The 26,940-nt window shown below is 42.1% G+C and overlaps 1 protein-coding gene across 6 annotated transcripts in view; it reads right to left on the reverse strand.

Moving 5' to 3' along the window:
- Nucleotides 1-26,940, reverse strand: part of ERBB4 (erb-b2 receptor tyrosine kinase 4) — a 504,768-nt gene that overhangs the window by 94,709 nt on the left and 383,119 nt on the right. For all 6 annotated transcript variants that reach the window (XM_048954014.1, XM_048954011.1, XM_048954009.1 and 3 more), the window contains 3 exons: nt 10,079-10,211; nt 8,038-8,160; nt 7,449-7,547 (listed from right to left, as the gene is read on the reverse strand). In XM_048954014.1, the coding sequence (XP_048809971.1) occupies nt 7,449-7,547; nt 8,038-8,160; nt 10,079-10,211 (355 nt within the window). The remainder of the gene's footprint in view (nt 1-7,448; nt 7,548-8,037; nt 8,161-10,078; nt 10,212-26,940) is intronic.

Consider the following 26,940-nt stretch of genomic DNA (forward strand, 5'->3'; position numbering starts at 1 on the left):
CTTGCTCTCCCTCAGCTTAAAGCTGACTCGGCACTCTAGCAGTACAAAAACAAACACGATAAATACAGCGCACTGATGCTCCAGGACCCTCTGCTCTCACTCAGTTTGTGCTCTGCTGCTGATCTGGGCACTGCAGCCTGTGCTACTGCCCATGTACAGCCTCAGCACCGGTACTCACGAGGAATCCGATGGGTAGCAGCCTGCCCATTTGGCACTGAGGTAAGCCACAAGCAAGCATACTTAAAAAATGATTAGCCTGCATATACGTACAGTTTTACAGCCAGCTCCTACAACTTAAATATCAGGTTATTTCTTATTCATCTTTCCAACAACCTCATTAGGACCACTGTTAACCTTGAGCTACTGATGGCTTGCTGGGAGAAATGACACATTTTTTACTAGCAGAGGGCTCATAAAAACCCGATTCTTAATTCCACTTTTTTTTAAATCAGCGTGATAAAGTTCCAGCATAAGCACTGCACTTCAGAAACTCAAACATTACCTTGCTCCTATCCTATATTGCTAATGTGAGCAAGTGGCACAAAGAACAAATGCAAAGCACCGCAAAGCTCCTTCAACACTTACAGTTTCATTTCGTCTCAAGTCAGCATTAATTACCCAATTCTCAGTGCCAAAGCCTACTATAAAGTTGGCTATCTGAATCAGTTTCTCCTCATAACATATCATGCTATTCAATAATTTGCCATTTCACCAAGTTTTGCCATCGTTTTTTTCTCCTGTACTTAATATGTGACAATGTCAGGAAGGTTCTGCAAAGAATTCCGGTGCTCCCAAGTGCTTTGCTTATGTTTCAGGAAGGCCATTTTGCATTCATTTAAGTGTAATTGGCTTTTAAAGGACTTGTGTGGGTCTTTTTGTTTGCCTTTTTTTTTTTTCTTCTCACACTCCCACCCCTTGCTTGTTTAATTTTGAAGTGCTTTGCAACCAAAGCTTTCCTCTCCTGATCTTTGTAACATGCAGCTATGCAAATACCTGTCTTCCTATTTCAGCAGCTGCTCAAAAATACACTTCAAAGCAAAATCAACAGTTATCAACCACGTTGCTGTGTACCTCTTACCTACGAAAATGAAGTTTAATGGATTGGTACAAAGCATTATTTCCTTCACACACATGCCCTCTGTAACCAGTACTACTACTAACATTTAATGACAAGTTTTAATAGCTTAATTTAATCTACAACTGTTTTCTGGAGAACAAACTAAACTAACACTTACTTTCTCCGTTCCCAGATATTCCCAACTTGTGCAGGATTTCCAAGTAATTGAATCACAGAACAACTAAGGCTGGAAGGACCTCTGAGACCACGCTGGTCCAACCCCAATGCCAAGGGCAGGGCTGCTTCCAGCAGCTCAGGCTGCCCAGAGCACATCCAACCTGGCCTTGAACATCTCTAGGACAGGGTACCCACAGCTCTCCGGGCAGCAAGACCTCACTAGTCAAGTCCTCACTACTCTCCTTCCCTCAGTGTATGTCTCAGCTACAGCGTTACACCAGCAGGACTGTTTCCAAATAGCCTAGCTTGTCTGTCTGTGCTTAGACTTCATCTTTTCTCCGTACTGACACATGCTCCTGCATACGGAAAGCAAACACACACCCCCACAGACAAATGCATGCTATGGAAGGAGAAATTACTGAAGTAAATATTTAAGAGAATGACTGCTTCTATTGGAAACAGCAGTGAACGTGTCCTTCAAACAGTTAATCTTCAAAGGACTAAAAGCAGTTAACCTTCAGGAGTGATCAGACTCCCAGCTTATGTAGAGGCTGATCACTCTCTGGGCCTGCACGCAGTATGCAGAGTTCTCAAGGACAGCCTGATTTCTGGCATTTCTGGACAAGCTGGAAATTGTAATTGCAATCACAGTGAGCTTCTGTGCCTGGAACTGACAGGCAGGCAGGTTCCCCTCTAAGTGGCTACACTTACAGCGTGCTTAAGTGGGAGGAAGAGGGGAACCGAACAAAAGAGAATCTACAATCAGATGAGTTCGGTCACCCCTTCGCCTCCCATCCGCAGCAACTTAACGTGATGGAAAGAAAGCCTGTTTGAATCACAGCTGAAGCACTTCCAGGCAAATGCAGCAACACCGCTGTTCTTTAGCTGCTATTCTTACAGGGGCCCTTTATGCCAGTTGGAAAGAAGGGTGTTTACATAAACGACAGAAGGGGAATATAAAGGAAAACATCTCACTGCTGCCACACAGGATTTCATTTGATCCTATAGCTGACCTTTAAACCGAGGTTCAGGATTAACTCGGTGCTATTTCCCAAGCAGCCCTGCAGTCAGTGGCAGGACTCTGAAGTGCCTGCACGTACCACTCAACCTCTGAAGGCAGCGCTGCCTTTTTCAGACTTTTAGATCCAGCTCAGATGCATTGCTAGGCAGCACGAGGGAATTAAGCTGAACTCGATGGATAGGTGAATATCTTTCTGCTGTCACCCATACACTCATAATGAAGAGCAAGATCTTAGAAGGACCCTCAGAGAAAAGATATCTGTATCTCCAGCCTAGGACCTATGTCTACTAGAAATAGTGGAAACAAGAGGTCTTCTCTCACCCTACTGACCTGACCACCCAGCTGTACTTTCCACAGTGGCCTCCAGACACAACTAGAGAAACAAGGTAACTCGAGCTAACCAGATCCCTCCTGGTTTCCAGCAGAACACGAGAGAAAACCCTCTTTGACAAATGATTTTTTCCCCTTGAAACCCGTGAACCAAGCCTAAATTTGTAAGTCTTCAGCACTTGTCTTAATACATAAGAGGGGCTCACAATTTAGGAGAAGTTTATCTTTTCACAGTACGTGAAGACTGACTGCTTGGCTCATTTAGTTCATTAAACAAAGAAATGTGACAGAATAAAGGATGGTGCATTGGCCCTCTCCATACAGGCAGCTTTGATTTGTTTGCCTTACGCCTAGTGGAGGTCACTGTCACTTATTATCTTCATAGTTTGCTTGGCAAATGCTCTCCTGCTCAATGAATACTGCTACTGGAGGTGGCAGGGAACTACATTAAGCCTAAGAAAAAAACATAAATCAAGAATCCCCCTAGATCTTAATTATAAAACCATAAAAGAAACCAACTGCCTTTGAAGCTCTCTTACCAAGAAACAAATGAGAACGGGAAATTTATTTCCAAGCATAAATCCCAGACCCTTCAGTTTAATTTCTCCCAAGTTAACTTTCCCACCTAGCTAAGCAGCGCTGCCTTCTATTATTAGCTTCTGGCCCAGTATCAGCTGACCACCATCAGTCAAACTGTCTTCATCTCAATGAGCTCAGGGGCTTCCAAGGAACTCTGTGTATGCAGGCATGTGCTTGCAGCTTCTAATTATTTTCTAACAGACAATGGAGCACTTAAGTTCTGTGAAGATAGATTAAATTTGTAAGTGGATCAAAACCCTGGACAGAATCAGAGCTCACAAGATTACTTCCTGAAAGCGCTAAGCTTAGAGGGCTAGGAAAGAAAAGGTCTCATCAGTTGTCTGCTCCCCCAAGACACAATCATTTTAAAGATATTTCTTAGCCTCAAAGATAGGTTGGCACACTTTCAATTGCAGTGTGTCTCTGGAATGTATGACATAATTTGCTGAGCATGTGGTTTGATGTTAAACCTGATCAGGCTACTTGACTTAGCAGACAATCGTAACGGTCCAATAATTAGAGGTCGAGGAGAGGAAATTGTTTTCACAAGTGAAATGAAAAGTCCCTGTTCAATTATCAAGTAGCCTCTCAGCTGCTTATTTTGACTTTTCCCATAATAAGCCTTCTCCTACCTGCCCAACAGCCTCATCTTCTCCTACAGCTGCCAGCCTTGGGGTGAGGGGCAGGACACCTTCCCTCTGGATGCCGGCAGCCAGTGGCAGCTCCCCTGCCAGACACACAAGCAGCAGCAAGCTTTCTGGTACTCAGAGTTGAAATTTCAGGGCATTTCTGGGGACCATGAGGTGTGGCAAACCCAGCAGGGAAATGAAAACACCCCAAACATGAAACCATTTCAGTGCCTGAGGGGAAATCCTTTAGCCTAGGAAATTATTCCAAGAGATAAATGACCAACAACTGAAACTTAAGAAAATATAGTACCTCTGTTAAGTACTAAAGAGTATACCCCTTTCAGTCCACATGCACATTCTGCTGCTTCCCTGGAGAAAGTGGTTTCAGATATGCAGGAGGGCTTTGTCTTGCCTCATGACAGACACAGAACTACCAGAGAGAAAAAGCAACCATGTAAGAAAGCAGTGGGCAGTGTTAAAGAAAGGTAGTTGGGGGTCTGAAAAGAAAACACAAAATAGACTCCGCTGCCATTCCCTGCAGAAAAATTCCAAATAGGAAATGTAGTTTTTGATGACTGTCAATTCATCATCCCCTGATGGGAGGTGTTTGGCTATAGGAGGTGCTAACACCATACATTATATCATTACAGTCATTACAGACCCATTAGCAGATGTTCAAGATGCTGAAATGACAGCCCAGCAGCCAAATTGTTTTCCTTTACTTCCAGCATAACATTCAGTGGGATCTCAGAACACTATAAGACATTCTGCCAACATCACAAGTATAAAGCAGAGCCATTGGAACATGCCACAACTGTCTCTACCAGCTATTGCTGTAGACATTGAAGCGTTCAACTACGCTCTGTGTACACACACCAGTGTTTGCAAGAGGCTTTACATCTCCCACAGCCTCTCCAAAGGGAATGCTAAGCTTCACTTGCAAGTACAAGGACACACAACTGAGTAAAAACTGCCAACAAAAGCTCACCTGTACTTAACAAGTTCAAAAAAAAAGCAAAGTCAAGTGGATAACTCATGATACCTCCTTCCCATTAATGTCCCCTTTCCATTGAAGCATTGTCAGACATCCCACTGAAGTCCTTTATGGAGCATAATCCTTTATTATGCTCCCAATGGCAGTTAGCTCCTATACAACTTAAAAAAACAAAAACTAAAACAGCTGCTTTTGACAAAGGCCATTCACATCACTCTTCTTACTCAAAGCACAGCCAATGGATTGTGCTCTCACATGTACTCATGCATTCTCCTAATGAGATAACGCCAATAGATAACTTCATCCAGCAGAGTTACACTGACCAAAGTCTCAGAGTGACGAGGAATAAAAAGGCTTCCTACTACAACTTCACTTAGATATCTCCCATTGAAGAATATCTCCCCATAATAGCTTACCAGTATAAAATTATATCCCTTCCGGGACAGAAAGCAATGGTCACATAAAACCATAACTAATTTCCAGGCCCTTCTTTTACATGAAAGTTATCTATTAAAATGCCAGCTCTTTCAGGAAATAGATGGCTGAGTTTGAAGGCAAGGATGGCAGGAGCTTCTGTACTTCTGCACGAAAAATTATTTCAAAAGAGGGAAATCGTCTGCCCTCCCATCAATTCTATACAGCAAGGAATGTCACAGACTGCTGCACACATATCCAGGGCAGCACAGATAGGAAGCACGTTAGTCCTTCTCACCGTTACCTCTATCAGTTGATGATGGGGTCTACTTCTTTTTAGCTAAGATTAAAAGTAACCTTCGGGTTTTTACTGACCTTTAGGACTCACAACAACCCATGCGATTCCTCCACCTGATTATTAGTAGATCAGAGGCTCATGAGACAATGTTAGTATGAAGAGAAACCTCTCCTAGTGCGGCTGCCTGTTACGTGGTTAAAATCTTTACAGTATCCAACAAAGTCTCCATTTCTGAGCCATTCATCAGATGCACGCATTGGAGGAAAATGAAGTCCAGTGAATTAAGTCAGCTGATGACGCTGTGCTACAAAACCCCTAAACAACCAACTTGGTCTTTTAAGGAGGATCTTACACATTCTTTGTGATGTGCTTCAAGGTTAATCACTATCACAGAAAGAGCGATTACTACTGTTTCTCTATCAGAAGGTCAGCTCTTCATGTGGTGCAAACTGCACGCTTCCAGTGACTTCCATAGGGCAATACCAATTCCATCTGCTTGAAAAAGGCATCTGCATACTGTCTGTTGACATCAAACAGCACACGTGCAGTTTGGGCGTAGCAGCCTTCCACTCCCTGGACATTCACTTTGATGGATCACTGAACACCAGACCTCCTCTTCCTGGAGCTTTGCCATGGATCATTATTTTGTCCTTTAAGCAAACATCTCATCTTCTTTATCGCTTTAGTACAATTCATTTCATCCAAACAGAGCCCTTTTTTTGTGTGTTTGTACACAATGATTATTATATGTCATCAACAAACATGCACACGCAGCACTCCTGAAGAAAGCGTAGGAAGCGCCTTGGTCTACACACAGCTTTAGTTCCATGGTGAGAACTTGTGATCATTTGCTTGAAACAGCTAGAGCTGTAACTGCACATTGTTATTAATTTCTAGATGTAGGAGTAGATTATATAATGGGAGTACAGTCTCCTTGTGGTTTATAGTCCCATTAATGCTTATCAAATTAAGGCTGTACACTGAACAGACCTCCAGAATTTACAAGTCCTATGTAATTTTCAAGTTCACAGGAGAGTTTTACAAATAAAATGCAAATTGCTATTATTTGTCAAAATACTGCCTCTGATTTGGACACAAACATTCAGTGCCAATGAAGCTTAATCTTGACACAAAGCAAAAGACAGAACACAGAACATCCATAAAAATGATCTTGACCTTTTATTAACAGTATTTTAGACTAGCAAAGCCCAAGGAATTTTAAAAATGGGCATTTTTTTTTTCCCTCCCTATTATGTTTTTACTGCTGCTGACTGCTCCCAGACTCAGTGCTGAGTTCTCAGGGAAACTGAAGCAGAAGAGAGTTAAGTTTCTGTTCCTGAGAGTTCTACACAAGCAAAACTTGCATAGGTGGCAAGACGCTCCCCTGCAAATTCCTTCTCTCATCTCTATACTCTGCCATAAAAATGGAAACTGCTGGCACATGAGACAGAAGTAACGAGCCTTCCACTGATGGACAAGCAAAACCCAAACATCTTGAGGCTGGTGGCATCTGCATGTTGAAACACCCAGCACTTCACCGTTTTGGCACTGATGTTACCACATGCTTAGGGTTCCACAACACTATTATCTGACCAGGGCAAAGCACTGTCCTGCACCAATTAATCCAGCTCTTCTACTTCAGAGAAGCAGCACTGATCTACCCCCAGCTGTTTACTGTTTGGTGCTTATTGTTTTAAAGTATTGCTACCATACAGAATCCATTAACACAGAGATAGCTGGTCTAGGAGTAACAGAAGGACATGTCCCTACTAAAACTCAGCTGCTTTTGTGCATAGGCCAGCAGGTTCTAACATGTGCTAACCATCAGTACAGTACTGCTCCTGTGAAACAACCTCCTTCTGCTATTTAAGAAAAACAACTGGCAGGAATTACTCTTTACAACCTCTGTGGACTCAAGGAAGATCCCCCCAAGACTCGAAATGACTTACATCCATGAATTCGACGTTGGCTTTGGGACCAGTGGTCTCATTAAGGATCTTAATGGCCACAGGAATCTTCACAGTTTCTCCCTCGGGGACCCAAATACCCTAGAAATATAAGGCAAAGTGACAGAAGACTAAGACAACAATCATAAAAATTTCACTGTTCTAATTCTTTTTTATGTATTTTGTCACATTATGCAGTTCAATCCCGAACATCAAAACTGAAAATACACAAAATAAGCTATTAAAAGCAAAAAAAGAGAAAAATATGTCTCACTAAACTACTTCTTACATCAAAACTAAACCTTTATGTAAGTGGGTGGTTGTTTGCCAGCAAGTGTCCTTAGATCTTCTTGGTTTTCTCATCAATTGCGTTTAAAAGAAACGATGTAAGCACAAAGATGCACATTTTTTCACCACCTATTAATTCCCACAGAATTAAACTAACTATGGATTATTTTGTTCTGTAATCTGATGTTGAACTCCCTGAAACTACTGAAAAACTTCCACTAATGAGTATCACCAGCAACGAGGTCAAAACCTCACTGTTCACAGGTTAAACAAGGCTAATCAATGCTGTAGAGAAGACTATTACCTTGTATACAGTTCCAAAGGCTCCAGAGCCAAGAACCTTCACTCGTTTCAGCTCAGTTTCCTTCAGGATGCGAAGCTGAGCTTGGTTGGGTGCCGTACCACTTGGAGTCAAGGGTTCCACAAGCTACGAAGTCAAGTCCAATAGTGTTTAGTATTTGAAAGTGTGAAAATCCATGAGCAGTTTATACTGGAAACAACCAATCCAGTCAAACACTGGAGTAAGACAGTAAAGAGTGCTGATCTAACAACTCCTGGAGGAATCTCTCACTTTTAAAGAAAACAATCAAATGCTGAGAAACTGAGAAATAGTATGAAAAAAATCCTCACTCAAAATGCAATCGTTTCCACCAGAAATTACACGATGGAACTACAAACTGGAAATTGAATTGGTGTCACAATAACGCACCCAAGGACTTCCGCTAATGGAGACAGTATAAATATTTCCTGCCTGACAGAAATACAGCATTTATTATCAGTGGACCACGTTGTATTTTTGCCCATTTTAGTGCCTCTTAAATTAGTCATATTTCTTTTGAATAACCCTGACTTAATGGCTCATCTTATATTCTTATTCTGTTTTGGAGAAGGGTCTGTTCCTCTCAACTTCTGCTGTACCATATAGGAGGACAAATTTAAGAAGAAAGCAACTTAAAGGAGACAATTTTGAGCAGCCATTAATTTGCTGCAAAAACAAAAAAAAGCACAATTAAATAATTTGTTCAAAAAAGCAACCATTTCCCAAGAAACATCATAAATAAACCACAAACCACCATTCTGTTAAAAATGACTTTAGAAATCAATACTGTACCATGTTTGCCAGAAAAGCAAGGGTTCTTTAAAAATAAATTGAAAAAAAATACGTGAAAAGGACAATACTCTAAACAGTGAAAAACAGCGTGCTCCTTTAACAGGATGGGAGAAATAATTCAGGACTACTCCTGCTCAAATAGGATTCACACTCCTGCAGTATTTCAGAGTAGTCTGTTCACAAGGCTAACTGCTCTGTGGTTTCAGAACTCCTGCTATGGCTCTTTGAGCACCATGGACTACTTACCAGCTGACCAGACTATTTTAGTTCTGTTACGAATGTCAATAGTTGGAAATTACTTGAGTACCAAAACATGAAACCAAACAGCAACAAGGTTATCTTAGAAATTATTTGCAAGATGCACTTAAGGATTCTTTCTCACTTCCTGTTTAGATGTCCAGTATTAACTTAGTCAAAGAAAGAAGGCTCCCTCTGAAAGAAAGTCAGCATGCTTCTGTATATATACGACTTGCAGGCCATCAGCACAGGAATGGCTAGGAGTAGTAGTATTGTGGGCTTTAAAAATATGCTTGAAGAGTTTTACTACGACCAAGAGAAAGATCGGTTTATTATAACCTCCAGCTAGAAATAGAGAAGGGAGCTGAAGCTGTGTGTGCTTATTTCAGGAAACTCCTGATTTAACCTTCCATTTCACAGGCAAGCTTCCCCACATAGTAAGACCTTCTACTACTACTTCTATTAAGACTTCATTCCCTCAGGAGAAATACCACCAGCCACAGCTTTTATCTGAGCAAATGAAGAACAGGAGCTGCTGCCAAAGCCAGTGCTTGTGCTTAAAATCACTTCTGCTTAAGTGGAGGCTGGTACGATGGCAAGGTTAATATACCTAAAAGCATTAAGTTCAGCTTTCTATAAACCTGAACAGTATTCAACAAGCAACACAAATTCTAGCCGGCATAAAGGTATTTAGGAAAACAGACTGGGGATGCATAAACCCTTTTGTCAAGCTCTAGAGTGGAAGTAAGTGGGAGCAGGATCCTTAAAATACAGCAGGAAACAACACTACTTAAACATCGCTACGGAACTATATTTGTAAGACTGATTATCTATCTTGCAGAGGGGAACCCTGATTTAACATCATAATCAAACACATTTCAAAGTACAGGAACGGGGAGACAGTAGCAATCACCCCTGCTGTATGTGATGAACGAAGAACAAATGTTATGCTTAAAAACATTTCCTAGATTGCCTCCTCCACCACCTACACCCTCACCTCAGTCTCCAGGAACCTCCGCAGCGCTCTCTTCTTTTTAATGCTCTTGCGTCGAACGTACACAGCAAATGTCAGGCCCATGATGACGATGATGAAGAGGCCACCAATAACTCCCGCAGCAATCAAAGGGGTTCTAGCAATCAGAATCAGAGACTTCACTGTTAGGTGGGATGACAGACCAGAGAACAATTGGGCACACAAAACACAATCGCTTGGAAAGGTGACTGTCGTGTGACAGTTTCTTAGTTGAACCAAATATAAAATATCAGGGGAAACTTATTAACAACTTCTCTTGATTTCCATCAATATAACAATTTCACTTGTTTCAAACTGCCATGCACATGTGAAAAGTTGTGTGGACAAGGAGACACAACATGCACTTTGATGGCAAACGCAAATCTGCAATGGCAAAATGAGGATACAGATATTTGCAATTTCCCTGCAAGAGGTTTGTTTTCCTGTACTTACTCTTTGGCTCTAACTACATCACCTCACAGGTTAGGGCAGAGAGGGGGAAAATAGAATCATAGAATCACCAAGGTTGGAAAAGACCTAAAAGCTCATCCAGTCCAACCGTTCACCTATTCCCAATAGCTCCCACTAAACCATGTCCCTCAACACAACATCCAGCCTTTCCTTGAACACCCCCAGGGTCAGTGACTCCACCACCTCCCTGGGCATCCATTCCAGTGCCTGACCACCCTTTCTGAAAAGTAATACTTCCTCATGTCCAAATAAAAACTGCCTACCAACACAATGCATCTTCCTGAGTTCAGAGAAGGGAGGAGGAATTTCAAAAACACCATGTCAGAGAAACCTGGAGGCGTCATACACGTGCAAGCCTTGCTCAAGTATGGGATATTAACGTTTCAAAGTAATTCATTACTAGTACCACGCACTCTCTAGACACTCTCAGTTCATCACTATTCCACATGAATATTCTAGTGAAGGTTTTATGGTCGCACCTATGCGGTTCTATCACTTCTTTCCAGCAAAGTCAAAACCCTGAACAGAAGACTATTTTGCAGCAGCCAGAAAGTCTCCTTCAAACAGTACCGAACTGGGGTCAGCTTTTGCACAAATGAAGTAGTGCAGTCCCCCACTACCCCTGCAATCTCCCACATCATAAGTGCAGAGAAACAAGCTCCTGCCGAAGAACAAGCTGAAACAACTTCCACCCTCACTTTGTTTTCTCTAAGGTGGGTAGGAGCCTTCAACCCAACATCTTAATTTGAGTGCTCCCACAGAATGCCAGCAACTTACGTAAACACAGCGTTTAACTTCCCAACAGCAGTGCCTGGAGATCAGCTGAAAAGATTGGCAAAAATAGACAGCATGACAACTGCAGGGCAGAACGGTGCAGTAATCACGTCTCGTTAGCTACAGGAAATAGGTTAACAATCACCAAGATTGTACAAGTGTCATTGCTCTGGTTTAACCATCTTCCCATTATGTCTGAATGAAGATGGAAGACGCATGACAGCTTAATAAAACAAAAGTAGCACACGGGTACTGAAAATTTTCGTGCCTCCAACAGAAACAGCGCATTCATTTACCTGATCCCTCATTGCTCCTTTACATCAAACCACAAAGCCAAGCAGTGGGGTGCAGTCCTATCTAATCTGGCTTGCTATATTAAGGTGTACCTACATCACCACCGAAAACAATTTCGAATCCCATGTCTACACTAGTCATCAAAGACTCTATGAAGATGGCACTAATGCTCTGAAGCAAAAAGATACTTTCCAAAATGATACACAAACAACCATAGAATTTTTACCACCAAACTGAAGATTGACAAAACAAGATCTCTTGACTTCAAAATGTGTATCAGTAGCTATCAAGACAACTGCTGATATCACCTTTTATAACACTAAATATGCTGAAAGTGGTCCGAACAATATTTGAATGGTAGTCCACAAGTAATCAGTTCTCAAAGAGACATCCGTCATATCAACTCTCACTGATTTTAAAAGGAAATCATCATTTCTAACAGAGAATTGAAGAAAAGCACTTACAATGATCACCAAACCTTTAGTCACTAAAAATATGCATCTATTGTTTATTAGATCCAATTTTTCAGGAGCTACAATCTAAACACCTAATTAAGGTTAAAAATGCCACAAACCAGGAATACTATGGCATATGAGAAGAAATGGTTTTAAATTCTGAATAAGTGAAAAAAGTTTTCAACTTTTAGCTGCCTCACTCGTAGGCCGACCATCCTTACGTAAAAATCTTGACACCCACAAACATCACAGAGCTAAACAGATACAGCTGTATACCAAGCAGCTTCTCCTTGCCACCCCAACACAAAGCTAAGCCCCAAAGACAGCAGCAATTATGAGTTTCATCTGACACGCTGGCAAACGATGAGCCACAGGCTTCAGTGCTTTTTGGTATCATAAGTGCACGTCAGTATCACGTTTCACTGTTGTTTCCAACCACGTACAGATTACTTCCTAAGCACTTGAGTTATTTTCTTTGTCACCCACTTCATTTGGGTTATTTGGACTTAGGTTCATTAGGCTGACTTTGCTTTTTACCTATTCTGCTAACACCTTCAACTGTGTAATCTTCCTAGTACTCTTGTGTGCATGCTATCTCAAATTTAATACTCAGCTCAATTTCATTAAAACTGTTTACCTTTCCTTTAGTTAACTGTTACAGGTTATTTAACACGGATCCCCGTAGGGTGTTAATGATCAGAGATACAGGTTTCAAGTCTTCACTTTTCTCCCTTTCTGTTTTTGTTTTTTTAATCCAATCTCTTTTTTTTTTTTTTTTTTATTTTTTATTTTTTTTATTTTGCCCCCCAGCACATGCACCAAACCATCAGTTCAGCTTCACATACTGCTGGACATGCACAGAAGTCCTTATCTCTAGTGGCATTAAGGATGCAATCTGTTTACATTATTGGTATGTTTCTAGCCCACGACCACCTCTGTGAATTCATCTATCCATTACAGTCTATTTTCTGCTTAAAAATACTTTCACCAAAATACAAAGTACCAAAACAGCAGCAATGTTAACGCCGTGACAAAAACACTGCCTTCAAAAACAGATTTTGGTAAAGTCACCTTTAAGAGCACAGAGGCCCCATGTCTTCAGTAGGGCTCAGAAAGGCTAAGCTCGAGGATGGAGAGCAGTTCTGTGTCACTCCTACCCATCCAAAAGAAGTATGGACAGCCAGAGGTTGACTCTAGCTCGTGTTTCTTAGAGCTCCACTACTAGCACTACTAGTCCACCACCACGAAACAGCTGATGCAGCCATTATTTTCCTTTACATGCTGAAAATCATCTCCAGAGGGTGTAAAAAATTCTCTACTAGGCGTTTCTGAACTTTTATGCTCATCAAAATAGACTCTGTAGCGCAAGAAATACGGCTCTGAATCATAATCCAATCCCACATAATTAATTTGCTATCCATCACCACTCCCTAGGCTGAGGACAGAACACTCAATTAATGACCAGAAAGGGGAGGTAGGCAGAAAGAAAATAAGCACTGCATGTGAAAAATCCTGCCTTCTCAACTGGAAATTGTGTGTAATGGGCTAAAATGTGAAAATAAGATCCTACTGTTCAATCAGGAGAAAAATATTTTTCTTTTCAAACGTGTATAGAATTTACCCGCTCCCACCCATCCAATTTGAAACTACAAGTTCAAATCAGAGTTCTAAGACTAACAAGGATGCTCAGCAGGGTGGGTTGTATATTTACACTCATGCCAAAACATCAACACATTTGCAATTCCCACAGTGCTCCCACAGTCAGGTATTAAAGCCTTTTTACTGACCTCATTGAGTACATGGCCTACACACTCTAGACTGAGTCCCCTGTATAGTCAACTTCAACTCTAAGACTGGAGAACAATGCAGAAGAGAAAGGAAGCAGTGCTGTGCTCCGTGGAATAAAGCTAAGAAAACACCTATTTTTACATCTTTGGCACTAACCCACCTAACACAGCACATACACAAACCGAGCTTTAAAATCAAGCCTTCCATTCCTGCCTCAACACTTCCCAGCCCTCTTACCGCTTTAGGTTTTATTTATGTCACTCCAATTTTTTTCTTCAAGGCACTCTTTTTCAAGATGGACGATCCACGTTTTGTGGTCCTCACCCCTTCCCTAAGAGGTGAATTCAGTCAACTTGTAATATGCGTTTTCAGAGATCTGAGGGATTTTGTTAATCCTGGAATGATAATCTTGGCATTTAAATTACACAAAATAAACAACTCAGGGTAGAAGCAAATTTGAGTGTGCTTAATAGTTTTTCTCTGCTGTCCAGCAACCCCCCCGCAATCTCTACATCCACAACTCCCAGTGCCTGGTGTTCACAGAACAGGGCTCCCCAGAGCAGGAAGAAATCAGCCAGGATTATTCACACAAAAACGTGCTCTGCTTTATACAAAGAAATAGAGTCAAAAAGAAAGAGCCCCTTCTCCCTTTCTCCACTTAATCTGAGAGCGTTTAAACACTGAGCAATGTCACCTTTACATTCAGATTAGCTTTTATCACACATAATCACAAATTGTAACTGACAACTGATCTCACAATGCCTACCAGTTCCACATTTAAATCTAGATACAAGCAAACCGCGTTCCATCACGCTGTCACCTCGCTTTACTTACAACTTCGGTGGCAGGTAGCCTCAGCCATGACTTTCCAATGTGCAACTTGAATACTACCTTTTAGGTCCCAGCCTGCCCACCCTGCAGTTAAGCAAGTACCTTAGCAAGTTACTGGGTGACTCAAACCTTGCGCTTGAAGCTTTTCACCATCTTCATCAAACGAGAGCCTGAGTTCTCAGCCATGAGCAGAACACAAGTCCCACTGATCAAGAGGTGCTGTTAAGAGCAACTGCACTATTATGACGCATCAAAACTGGGCAGTGATTTAAATCATTTCAGAGAACAATGATGTCTCTGTTATTTTCACCATAAATTACTAACAAGTCTGCTTTAACTCCCTGCTCATACACCTGACTGGGAATAAATACTGAAATGTCGCTAACTACAGCATTGATGCAGAGGCTTTCCATGGGTTGCTCACCCCATAAAACTGCAAGTCCACCTGATATCTGTTGCACCCCTCATATTTTAAGGCTGAGATTTTTGTCTCCTGACACAACACAAGGGAGGAACGCTTGCTAAAAGGTTGCACGGTGACTTTGTTTTGAGGCCTGTGCTTTAAGTAAACGGATTAACGTCCCTTGTAAAATATTCCAAGTCAGGCCCTGCGTAATAGGGATTGATTCATCTGTGACAGAAAGCCACTAAAATCCACTAGATGGGCCTCGCAGGCAAAGCCAGTTCATCAAGCAAAAGAACAATCATCTTCATAAAGTTATCGTGTTTCCTGTTTCTTTGCAAAGATTAATATCTTGCTTCAAATAAAGAAAGCCAGCCCTGTAATGACCACAGGTGCTGATGAACTGCTCTGAAACCAAAGCCATCGACATTAGCTCAAGGAGCCTCTCTGCATAAAGCATTCCTATTAGAGGCAATAAAGTCAACCCACAGCACACAGCCTTCTCTGCAACCAGCTGGAGCCAACAGGCTCTACAATTATTTCTGTGTACATGAAATCATTAATTAGAACACATGCTTTTCCTCAAACAGAGCCAAAGTGTATTCTGCTGCAAGACACTATGTGCTGAGAGACCACTTTGTCTGGCAGCACTGATTTCCACTCGTGAGTACCACACTGCAGCAGTGTGAGGCTTGGGGAGATGGAGAAGTACAATGTAGCGTCTGCATTAAATCAGTAGGCAGCCAGAACTTGAATGGGGCTGGGTAACAGAGAGCATACCTCCTAGCATAAAACTGACCACTGACACTGACCACAGTCAGGACAGATTCCTTGCTCTTTCATCATTGTAACAATTTGGTACCCACTATATATTCCAAAACCCATCGGTACAGCATTACCTGTATTGAGCCATTTGGCATACAAAAAAATGAAACCCATCCACAACTACGTGAAATCTTGCCCGTAGGACTGTAAGGAAGGCTTGCCTCCCTTTAAGGAGGCACAGGATGAACTTCTCTCAGCTCTGTGCCTTTCATTTTTACTTCACAAACGACCTCTCTTTTGAATATGCCTCAGTCTCTGTGTAACCACCTCTTTTGATCTGTCCTTGGAAAACCAGCCTTTCCTGAGAGTCGTTCAGCAGATCTAAGCAGCACAGCGCAGTCTCAGTCCGCGTCTAAGTGGCTGCGAACTCTTTCCTGTTCCAGCTTTGAATCAAATGGGACAGTACCTGCTTGCACAAGCTCCAGAATATTTCACAGCAATGAACTTTCAAGGACTGGACTGGTGATGAAGCCTGAAGTTCTCAAGTCACAGGCTGCCTCTCTCCAAAATCTTTCTGACTCATGCTTCTCAGCACACGCATTAGGACAGCATCAATTCCCATTTCTGTCCTGGCTCGGTACCTGAAGTCCTATGTGCAACCTGGCTAAAGCCAACAAGCCTCTTCTCATCAGTGTGCAGTCAGCCTAAGCTATTAACAAGTTCAGCACTGGACACTGGCAGAGAAAGGAAAAAAAAAGCCATACAAATATGGGACATGATAAACTGATGAGAACAGAACCATCACACCACGTTCCTAATCTTCAAATATCTTGTCACATCCAATCAGGCGTTCTGTGATAAATGCAGAGCTAACGTGGGTTTCAGCTGAGCTCTTCTTAACAAGGGGTGGCATTAAATCATCTTTGGGACCTATGTTTGAGATTAAAGTCAGAGCGAACCGAGGATTTGTAGACTCCATTTTAACTGCATTTGGAAATCTGCCCCCATATAATATGCTTGTATAGAGGATTAAGACTTTTGCCTTCAAAGTCTACAACACATTAACACTTCATTCCACACTGACATAAATGTTCTCTAATACTGGAGAAATAATTACCTCTGAATAACCACCATGCTGTTGTTAACTGGAACATGTGTTTTTGCTTCTCCCCGTGAGAGTTTCTAAATATGTGTAATTCATCTCTGCAGAGCACAGGATGGAGTAAACGTGGCCAAGGCTTTTAAGTACAAGCAAAATCAAAGTTGATAAAGATTATGGCATAAGGAATTTGTTTCCAAGCACCTCTGGTGGGACAAGGGAAATGGTTTTAAGTTGAAGGAAGCAAGATTGAGGTTGGCTGTCAGGGGGAAGTTCTTTTCTAAGAGAACAGTGAGGTGCTGAACAGCTGCCCAGAGAGGCTGTGGATGCCCCATCCCTGGAGGTGTTCAAGGCCAGGTTGGATGGGGCCCTGGGCAGCCTGGGCTGGTATTAAATGGGGAGGTTGTGGGCAGGGTTGGAGCTTCACGGTCCTTGAGGTCCCTTACAACCCAGGCCATGCTGCGATTCTGATGCCGTATTGGGATTTATCACTTTAGTATTAGAAGGGTACCATCACCATCATTATCTGTTTAAATGCCTTAAGTTACATTGATTGTTAGAAAATGTCGTTTGATTTTGAGGGGAAAAAAAAAAAGTAGAAGAAAAATTGAGATCCTCTTTTTGATGCAAAGCTTACGCAGGACCATACCCAGACATGCCCCTGAAGTCTGTATCTGAATCCTTCAACTTCTATTAATTCTAGTCATTACAGTATCAGCATGACCCTACAGGACACTCCAAAGAAAACATAGATAAAAATAATTTAAATAATCAGCTTTGAATGTTATCCCCAGCTTCCGTTCTCAGCTCCTATGATATTTTGCATGTCTCTATACACACAGCAACCTCCTAGCATCTTGATAGTCACAGATGTGACTTGATTAGAAGAACAGCTTGTGTCCATGACAAGGATATGGCTCAGCACAACCTAGTCCCTGCAACAGCTGCTATATTACAATTATTTTGAAGTACAGTATGGCCCACATAAAGGCCAATGATGATGATGTAGTAAAACAGCTCTCTCTCTTGAATTCAAGTATGCTACAATATTCCAGAATTTAGTGCAGGTACTGCCTTGTCTAAAGATTTAAATACTTCTATTCCAATAGCTGTTAAATGCTCTCAATAGAGCACACCTAGCATCCTGGGTAAAAGCGCATACAAACTGACACCTACATAGCAGCCCCTCTGGCTGACAGCAGACCCTGCTGACCTTCTGAGCATTTTATGTCCCACAACTTCTGAGGCCTGTTTAGGCTCAGGACAGAGGAAGTTCAAACATTCCCCCCCGGGTTCCCCACCAAATTGAGAAAAGGGAGAGGAACTGCCTCTCATCACACTCAAAAAATGTATGTGTCTGCAGTGTGATGAGAGGCATGCAAAACAGTTAATGAAACCAACTAGAGGGAATACATACACACCTTGCTATAGCTAGTAATTTTCCTAACCAAAATTTCCTTTGTAAGGGAAGAGAACTCCTTCATTTTTGAAATCTGTTGGTTAAAAGATGACTGATACGTCCTGAAGCTTGGAATTTGGTCAACTGGAGTCTGATCTGATCTGCTGGCTGAACACAAAAATCCAAAGACAGTTTGCACAAAGTGTAGAGGAACTGCACTGAACCTAACCTCCATCCAAGCCATTTATGAGCTGAGGGTATCATTGCCACAAAGAAGGGAAAAACTGCCCGCACGTGCTGGGACTGTTTTGAAGCTAGGACATCACCTCTGCAATCTGTACTTACTCTACGATTCTTACTGAGATTGAGACTATGCATTCGTCAGTCCACCCGATTAAAAGTGCTCCACTTTTAACGCAATACTTTTTCTTCCTTTCCTGAGCGGGATCATGAGGGGCAGGCAAAGAGGTAATTCCTGAAACCTTTAAATTTCTTTAAAGAAGACTGGGACACAACAAACAGCACCAAATACACCATAGGGATCAGCTACCACAGAATCACAGAATTGTAGGGGTTGGAAGGGACCTCCAGGGATCATCATGTCCATCCCCCCTGCCAAAGCAGGTTCCCTACAGCAGGTCGCACAGGTAGGCATCCAGGCAGGTCTTGAACATCTCCAGAGAAGGAGACTCCACCACCTCCCTGGGCAGCCTGTTCCAGTGCTCCATTACCATTAGTATTAGTATGCTAAACCTTATCTCCATCACAGAATGAAAATTGCAGGGGCTGGAAGGGACCTCCAGAAATCGAGTCCAACCTGAATTCTTGTCCACATCTCCCTCTCTCTTACTTTTTTCCTCCTCCTCCACATCGCTAGCCTCATTTCCTTTTGCCAATTCTCAATCCTATCCCAACCTGCTACTAATCTTCTGCCACGTAACGTCCCTTTCTCAAGTTTCCTAAAATACAAGCTTCTCAGATTCTTCCCAATAACCACTCTGTCATTCCATATCTTACTACATGCAGACGATTCAACCTTCTCTGTAGTTTAAGTCTTAACACATCAGTGACCAAAACCCATTTTTTCTGCACGCAACACTTGCCAGTCATAGCTGACTCTGTTACCAGAAAGAAGCTTGGACTAGCAGACTTCCTTAGTGCTCTTACAATTTTAGCCTTCCTGCAAGTGGAACCCTTGTACTACAGCAGTAGGTCAACATGTTTGCCAGGCCCAGTCCTAGGTTTCACAGCCAGACACTGCAACCAGACCACTGCCCAGAACTGTGTACAAGAAGCATGGAGACCTACACGCCATCAATACTGCAGCCAAATGCTTTGCAGATTTATGTTATAGAAGAGATGCAAAGTAAACTGAATAGAGAGAGTTGCATGGGAATTAAGTTTGCTACTAGATCTCTCTTCCTCACTACAATTTGAACACAGGTATTTGAAACTCTCCATCAAAGAAACCCAAAGATACAAGTAATTCATGTGACATTCTCCCACATCATCACTGTTATAACTCTTCACCGCATGACAGGCAAAAAAAATATAGTAAGATCAATTAATTTGGTCTGACAGCTTGATAAACTCTCATGAGAAACATTCCTGCCAGTCTCAGGTATTTGCGATAATGTTTTTGCATATGCTATCTGCTGTAACACTGCTTTCCACAGCAAGCATAGCTAGCTAGAACAAATGTTAGCTAATTGCTGCTACAGTAGAGCTGGTTTCATTAGTTTTGCAATTTATGTTCTCAGGCTACGCACAGCTAGAACTGGAGAACACCTTACCAAATCTCACGAGGTACAACAAAGCTAAGCACAACATCTTGGATCTGGGTCACGACAACTACTACCATCAGTACAAGTTGGGGGATGAAAGGATAGAACATAGTGCCTATAGGGACTTGACGGTACTGGAGGATGGCAGCTAGATCTGAGCCAGCAAGGTGCCCTCGCAGCCCAAGAAGCCAACCGTATCCTGGGTTGCATCAATAGAAGCATTGCCAGCTTCTATTGGGAAGCTGGGAGGGAGGTGATCTTGCTCCCCTACCCTATGCTGGTGAGACTACACCTGGAACAATACATCCAGATGTGGACTCCTCAGTCCAGGAAAGATGAGGGGCCTGTTGGAGCAACACTAAAGGAGGGCCACAAAAACAATTCCAGAGACGAAACACCTCCCCTGCAAGGACAGACTGGGAGCTGGGGTTGTACAGCCTAGAGAAAAGAAAGCTATGGGGAGACCTCAAAGCAGCCTGTCAGTATCTCAAAGGGAGCTATAAGAAAGCATGAGGTAAACTCATTAGCAGGTTCTGTTGTGACAAGACAAGGGGAAATGGCTTCAAGGTAAAAGAGGGGAAATTCAGACTGGATATAGGAAAGTTTGTTGGGTTCTTTTTGTGTTTGGGTTTTTGTTATACCATAAGGGTTGTGAGGCACCAGAACAGGCTGCCCAGAGAGGAGGTCCCTCACTACAGGAAAGACATTGAGGTCCTGGAGCGTGTCCAGAGAAGGGCAACGAAACTGGTGAGGAGTCTGGAGCACAAACCTTATGAGGAGTGGCTGAGGGAGCTGGGATTGTTCAGTCTGGAGAAGAGGAGGCTCAGGGGAGACCTCATTGCACTGTACAACTTCCTCAAGGGAGGTTGTGGTGCAAAAGGCTCTGGCCTCTTCTCCCAGGCAAATAGTAGGACCCGAGGAAATGGCCAGAAGTTACACCAGAGGAGGTTTAGGTTGGATATTAGGAGAAACTTTTGCTCTCAAAGGGTTGTCAGGCACTGGAATGGCTGCCCAGGGAGGTGGTGGAGTCGCCATCCCTGGCAGTGTTCAAGAGGCGCCTGGATGGGGAGCTACGAGAGATGGTTTAGTAGCTTGTGGCACTGATAGGAATGGGAGGGTGGTTGGACTAGATGATCTTGCAGGTCGTTTCCAACCTTGTGATTCTGTGTGATTCTGTGTGTGAGGTGGATTTCCCATTCCTAAAGACATTCAAGACCAGGCTGGACTACACTCAGAGCAACCCCATCTAGCTGCAGATGTCCCTGCTCACTGCCGTGGCTTTAGATCAGAAGGCCTTTTAGGGTCCCTTCCAACTAAAAAGATTATACAAGATTCCAAATCATCATTTTCATTTATGCAAAAACAAATGAAGATAAACTGTATTACCATTACTACTTTTAACCTAGAGCTGGAAAAGCTGTTCCCAATTTCCTGTGAAACAGATCTTGTGTGAATGGAAAAAAGCTGATATTTCTAGACTTGATACGCAAGCTCTTATCTTATTAAGTGTTCTACATTTAATCATTCAAAGAAATATTTAAGTGAATTTAAATAGGCAGTGGAAAAGTGTGCATACGGGGAGAGGACTTGCAAGATTTTATAGGTATTAGAAATGAATAAGTCTACTCCTAACTCTAATTTTGTCCCCTTCCTTCGGTAGATTGCACCAAGACATTAACTTTGATCTAAAGAGACCTAATTAAGTGGACTTTCACTGTACGTAGGCTTTCAAAAAAAACATACGGTGCCATCAACATACTGTACAAAGGAATTCCAACCAAGAGCTTTCCATTTACTGCAAGAACTGCAGCTCCTTAATCACCAGATGGGTCGTGGTGATTAAGGCAGAATGCAAAGAATTAAGTCTTGGTTGGACTCCGAACTGAAATGCATCTATCACGTAAACTATCTAAATATGAAAGATTGACAAATCCTGCATTATGCAGGTAGATTGGAAGTAAGACCATGAGCTTTAGTTCTAATTTATTACATGTTAAATATTAATGAATTATTAGGAAACCATTCAGAGAGTTTTAAACAACTCTACATCTTCCACATTTCTCAAGTTCAATAAATGTATTTTTAATAATAGATAATTAATTTATAACAACATTAAAACTAAATTAAATCCTCATTTCAAGCCATAAAAGAAGCCCACAGGAGAGTAGTGAGACATACACTGTTACTCTATAAGGCCACTATTCCATGACACCATTTTACCACAGCATCATATATAATTTGTACAGCCAAACCAGTACCGACACACACACAAGGCTTATGTGGGCTGATAAGAAAGGTGGCGACCTCTGCAGCAGGGCTGTGTGTTAATTTCCATTCTAACAAGCCATTTTCCATTTGGAATTCCCCAAATACTTGCCTTTCAGTAGAGACCTGCTGTACCTTGTCTACCTGCTTACTTCCCCTGCTCCTGAAGTGCAGTAACAATAATTTATGCAGTTCTTAGAACACAGAGTTTTCTTGTTGTAAATGTATTTCAAAATACTACTGTGAGCTGCAAAATACAATATCCAACAGAAAAAAAGTAGTAAATAGCCTTTATTGAGGAGTGTCCTCAAAGATGCAGTCAGGTTTACTTAAATGCCTGAGAGAATTCCAAGGCTCGGTAACTATCATACTTCATGATGCCTATTTTCCATATTTCCATTAATCCTGCTGTTAAGGTAGGGCTGACTACACACATCCAGCTCACCAAGATGGACTGCGTACTGAAGCCACAGAAGAGTAGGATTCAACGAATGCATGTCAGGAAGCATAGGGATGAGAATCTTATAGTCCCTCATCACGTCCTGAACAGACCAAATACACATCACCATACATTTCTGCAAGAAACCTGTTTGCTTTTTAAGACTGAGCACTCTGCTCTTCCAGAGCTCACCAGCTGAATAAGGTGCAAGGGTTGGGATACACCATATCAAATAGTAAAGACTGCCATTCCTACATCCACAAATCAGTAGCGTAGGCCAGCTTGTGTAATTTCACTCTAGCATTTCTCTGACGTGCTGCTAGGCAATAATAAATTACTTTAATCCATCAAACAACAGCTCTGCTGCTGAGAAACACTGTCTGTGGGCAGCAACCATCTCAACACACACAAGAGCATTTCACTCATACCGTTTGCAAAATCAATTACAACAACCAACAAAAGTTGCCTTATTCAATCCTGTGCGCTCTCAACAACTACTGGAGCCACAGAATGGATTTCAAGAAGTGCATTACGACAGCTGCCTCTGATTCCTTCACTCTCCCCCACACAAAGGGGGATTCGCATGCATTCCTCCCAAAGCTCCAGGCAGTGAGATGTTGTTGTGACAGTAGGCATGCCCACAGCAAAGGTCTGTTTAAAAACAGTTCATCAGCAGCAATCCTCACACAAAACTAGAGGTTCCGCTGTCTATCACAAACGGATCGCTCATAAACTTTATTCAACCCACAGAGACAGGACAAGAAACAGCAGTTTCCAAGCCTTACTCATACATGTGAAATTAAAAAGGAATTAAGAATATCTCTTCAACTTCATTCTGATACAGCACTAGAGAGCTCCATATTAGAAGTTTCTTAAGAGCAGCATCTTTTATCATTCAAAGTTAAGTAATGCTGCTTAGTTCGTACCCATAGATCTTATTTCTCCTCTTGTTTTTTACAGCCATTCTCCTCTTCTTCCCCTCCAGAAGTGACTATAATTATTCTATAAAAATAGAGAGCATATGGAATGCTTTCCTCCAAGCAACGGAACAGAGCTCCATAAAAGCAATGAACATTAACAGTTTATTAGAGGTGGTTTCCCTTCCCCACCATCTACTCAGAATGGCTGTGAATTTCTATTCAAGTTGTACCGTGTGAGGGTACAAAGCAGCTGTGAAAGGATCTGCCTGCACTGCATAGGCTTTATTGTTAATTAGCTCATGTACGCACACAGTACATCAGAACTGGCTTTTTTTTTTTTCATTTGGGAAGTGATGATTTGTTGTGAGGACGTCCTTTGATATAAAGCAAGCACTAAGATTGTCATTTGAGTTAACCTCTACACTCCATTGCATGAAGCCACTTGACTACGGTGCTCCTGACTACTTGTTTCTGTTAGTTAAAAAGAAAATGTGATATTTTCTTTAAGTATAACCAGAATATATCAGATTACTCAGATCAGTGACATTAAGGTGCTAGCTGTTCCCTATCATAACAGCCACGTGCTTTCAATTACATCTTCAGATTCCGTCATCTCCCAAGACATCACAAAACCACAGAATTCACTCCCTTTAACAACCTCTTTTTAGTTCTAAGTCCTGGGGACAACAGGAAGAATAAATCATTTAGAATTCATACTTGAGGTCAAAAACTTAATCCACGGTCTAGCTTTAATAACTGAATTAACAGAATGCATCTGGAGTCAGGGCACACAGAACATGCAGCCTTGCACAACCAACAAGTCGTTTTCCTAATGGTTGATGGACGACTACCGTCACGATTGACCCATCTTCAATTAAGGCAACGTTTACCAGCTCCTTGAAACAGACACGCTCCTCTTCAGTTCTTTATGCCCCACTCACATGCTCTTTTCCTGCACCCAGATCCTCTAAGAACTATACCTTTCCACTCAAAGGAACCGCTGGCTGCAAGCAATAGAAGGCATGGAATGGAGCACGTGGGTAGGAAAAGGGTAGAGCTAACAGCTTCAGGTACCTAAAAAATCCTAGCCTCCACTTTCTCCCCCACTGGGGATTTCTAGGAAAGGGTACCCCAAACTAACTTCCCATAGCAATCATCTCATACCTTTTTAGACAGCAGCAGCAACAGGAGGAGCTAGAGGTGGCAAAGCAGAACACTGGGCCCTTGCATCCTCTGCCTTCCCTGCGCTGAGATCCCCCAGGAAGGAGACAGAAAGGGAAGCAAAGCAGCAGCAAGGCAAGTTTCATGCCAGCCAAGGGCTCTGCTTAGCATGGGAAAGGCAGCAAAGCCTACCCCACTCCTCTGGAACCCTGTGCCAGCCAGATATCCTGCAGAGGTCAGCCATAAAGCTGGCCCAGCCACTTGCAGTAGGACAACATTGTGATGGGACCACTACACACTGAGCACAATATAAAGACAGCACCTATCACTAGCATAAGAAAGGCTTCCTTTGCCATGGTGAATTGAGAGTTGTTACAACGATAGTCAGAACGTTTAACTACAGCAGGCAAAAAGAGGCACTTGTTTCTCCCATGACTTCCAGCCACTTGGACTGGTTCTCTCACAGTGATATTCACTCCTCCAAAGTCTGCACTTTGGCTGTCAGTTAAGATTATGGTGAAAGACTGTGATGATCAACTTATACTGAAAATAAATGCAGGTTCTCATAGGAAAATGAGAAGGACACAAGATCTAATATGTCATCTAAAAGTCATCTAAAATAAATAAGTAATCCATCACATTGTCTAGAGGAAACAGCCTAACAGCCCTTATCAGAGGAAATGAAGAAATAAAAGGGTTTCTTCTATCCTTTGAGCAGCACTCCAACGTAGCTCAGTTTTGGGGTTTCCAAGCACAAGCATGGGGAATCAAACATATGCAGAAGAACTAATGTGTCACCTGTCCTTAGGAAACAAGCTGCATGATGCACATTTGAACATAAAAACTCCTCTGTTCTTCTATTATACTCTCACAAAAGCCCACAAGTCAGTAGAAGATGGCAGAACCAAACTGCATAACTAAAGAAGAACTAAGTGGAAAAACGGGAGAAATCTAAGTCCATGTGACAAGGGTGAAACTAAAATAATTAATCATTCAAGTCTGCAGGTCTAGGGATACTCCATAATACATCCATTTTTTATTTACACTCCTGCTTGCTCTCTTAATCACAAGTATCGCTTTTGCCAGTGCAGTTTTGCCCATTTTCAGTCCAAACAAAATGTACCACATTCACGAACAAAATACAGGATTTAACCATTTCGTCACATTTACAGTGCACTAACTTGCCCTAAGATAAATACAGTAAACTTGAAACAAACAGGAAAAAAAACCCCATAAGCTCAAAGCAACATTCAAGGGTCCTTCTCCCCTCCTACTTCTGAACCAAGGAAGAAATGCTTTGCCTGAGCAAGGTAAAATACCTGCATTAGCATCCACCAATCTGAACATTTGTTTTCCTACCTGCATAGTAGATTCAGAAGCACTAAGATATACACAACATAAAATACCACATAAATATTGCCTGCTAGCCCCTGGCTTAAGCCTGACACCTTGTGAGACACTTCCTTTTTAGTGCTGAGGCCCCAGGATCCAATCACTTACTGTGATCAACAGCAGTCATTCCCTTGCTTCAGAGAGTATTTGGCAGTACCCTCAATGACTTAACTGCCAACAGAACATTCCTGATACAAATATAAGCTTTTGAGTTGCACCACTTGAACTCAACTGGGAGCAAGATCTGAGCAACTTTGGGGCAAACAGAGGAAGACAGAGAGAGCAGACTGAAGCACTGAGACTTCAACTGCTGCCAAAATGTCATCTTCCCAGCACAAAGCCCTTGACATTCCTACAAAAAACTCATTAAGAACCCCATTGATGAAATATATGCTATTTTAAAATTGATTACCAAGGCAATGAACATCAGCATGGCGTTCATTCTCTGTGGCCTCGTACGCCCTTCAAAATTAGGCAAACAATCATAATACAATCCTCCTTTGTGCTGTGAGTTAAAATTGTAGCTGTTTTAAACAGTTTGCTGGTTTTCTAACTCACACTCAGTGAGAATCCATGAAAATGAATCCCACATGGAAGTGCTTCATAC

The sequence above is a fragment of the Lagopus muta genome, chromosome 8 (assembly GCF_023343835.1).
Source record: "Lagopus muta isolate bLagMut1 chromosome 8, bLagMut1 primary, whole genome shotgun sequence".
In the NCBI taxonomy this organism is placed as follows: Eukaryota; Metazoa; Chordata; class Aves; order Galliformes; family Phasianidae; genus Lagopus; species Lagopus muta.